General features: G+C 63.9%; 1 protein-coding gene across 1 annotated transcript; it reads left to right on the top strand.

The window, feature by feature from the left end:
- Nucleotides 1–4: 4 nt before the first annotated feature.
- On the top strand, nucleotides 5–479 carry LOC104536774 (interleukin-36 receptor antagonist protein-like; the record flags this gene model as incomplete). The annotated part of the gene is made up of 3 exons (XM_010179491.1): nucleotides 5–77; nucleotides 155–279; nucleotides 357–479. Coding segments are annotated over 3 exons (321 nt in total), but the record flags the coding sequence as incomplete, so codon positions are not given.
- Between the last annotated feature and the right edge of the window lie 878 nt (nucleotides 480–1,357).

The following is a 1,357-nucleotide window of genomic DNA, read 5'->3' as shown; positions in this document are numbered from 1 at the left end:
CAACCAGAAGTCGCTTTACCTGCGCAATGACCAGTTGGTGGCCGGGCACCTGCAAGGGGCCAACGCGGCCCTCGAAGGTGAGATGGGGACATGGGGGACACACACAGGGCCGAAGGGCACGTCCTGATGGCCCCGTGTGCGTCCCCACAAACAGAGAAGGTGTTTTGGGTCCCCAACCGCGCCTTCGAGCCCGCCCGGCTCCCCGTCATCCTGGGCATCCAGAACGGCACCCGCTGCCTGGCCAGCCCCCCTGCCAGCCAGCCCACCCTGCAGCTGCAGGTCTGGACACCACGGGGACGGGGACACCGTGGGGATGGGGACACTGCAGGGACACGTGTGCGTCCCCACAAACAGAGAAGGTGTTTTGGGTCCCCAACCGCGCCTTCGAGCCCGCCCGGCTCCCCGTCATCCTGGGCATCCAGAACGGCACCCGCTGCCTGGCCAGCCCCCCTGCCAGCCAGCCCACCCTGCAGCTGCAGGTCTGGACACCACGGGGACGGGGACACCGTGGGGATGGGGACACTGCAGGGACACCAAAGGGATGGGGACACCATGGGGATGGGGACACTGTGGAGATGGGGAGGCTATGGGGATGGGGACACCAAAGGGATGGGGACACCAAAGGGATGGGGACACCATGGGGATGAGGACACTGTGGAGATGGGGAGGCAATGGGGATGGGGACACCAGAGGGATGGGGACACCATGGGGATGGGGATGCCACTGGATGGGGACAGATCAGAGATCCTGACCTCTATGGTGTGAGCAAGGGAGGGGACACCGGCATGGGGATGGGGACACCATGGGGATGGGGAGGCTATGGGGATGGGGATACTATGGGGACATCAAAGGGATGGACTGTGGAGATGGGGAGGCTATGGGGATGGGGACACCAAAGGGATGGGGACACCAAAGGGATGGGGACACCATGGGGATGAGGACACTGTGGAGATGGGGAGGCAATGGGGATGGGGACACCAGAGGGATGGGGACACCATGGGGATGGGGATGCCACTGGGATGGGGACACCAAGAGGATGGGGACACTGTGGGGACACCATGGGCATTCCATGGGGACGGGGACACTACAGGGACGCCATGGGGATGGGGATGCTACGGGGACAGGGACACTGTGGGTGTGGGGTCATCATGAGGACATGAAGGGAATGGGGGTGCTTTGGGGACAGGGACACCACAGGGATACCATGGGGCTGGGACGACACAGGGTTGGGGACTCCATGGGGACACCATAGGATGGGGACACTATAGGAAGGGGAACACCATGGGGATGGGGACACCATAGGATGGGGACACCATGGGGATAGGGGCACCATGGGGATGGGGCCACCATGGGGAAG

This window comes from Mesitornis unicolor, unplaced genomic scaffold (genome assembly GCF_000695765.1).
Source record: "Mesitornis unicolor isolate BGI_N332 unplaced genomic scaffold, ASM69576v1 scaffold10702, whole genome shotgun sequence".
Classification (NCBI taxonomy): Eukaryota; Metazoa; Chordata; class Aves; order Mesitornithiformes; family Mesitornithidae; genus Mesitornis; species Mesitornis unicolor.
Note: the sequence above shows the minus strand (reverse complement) of the source record. Positions and strands in the feature narration are given on the sequence as shown.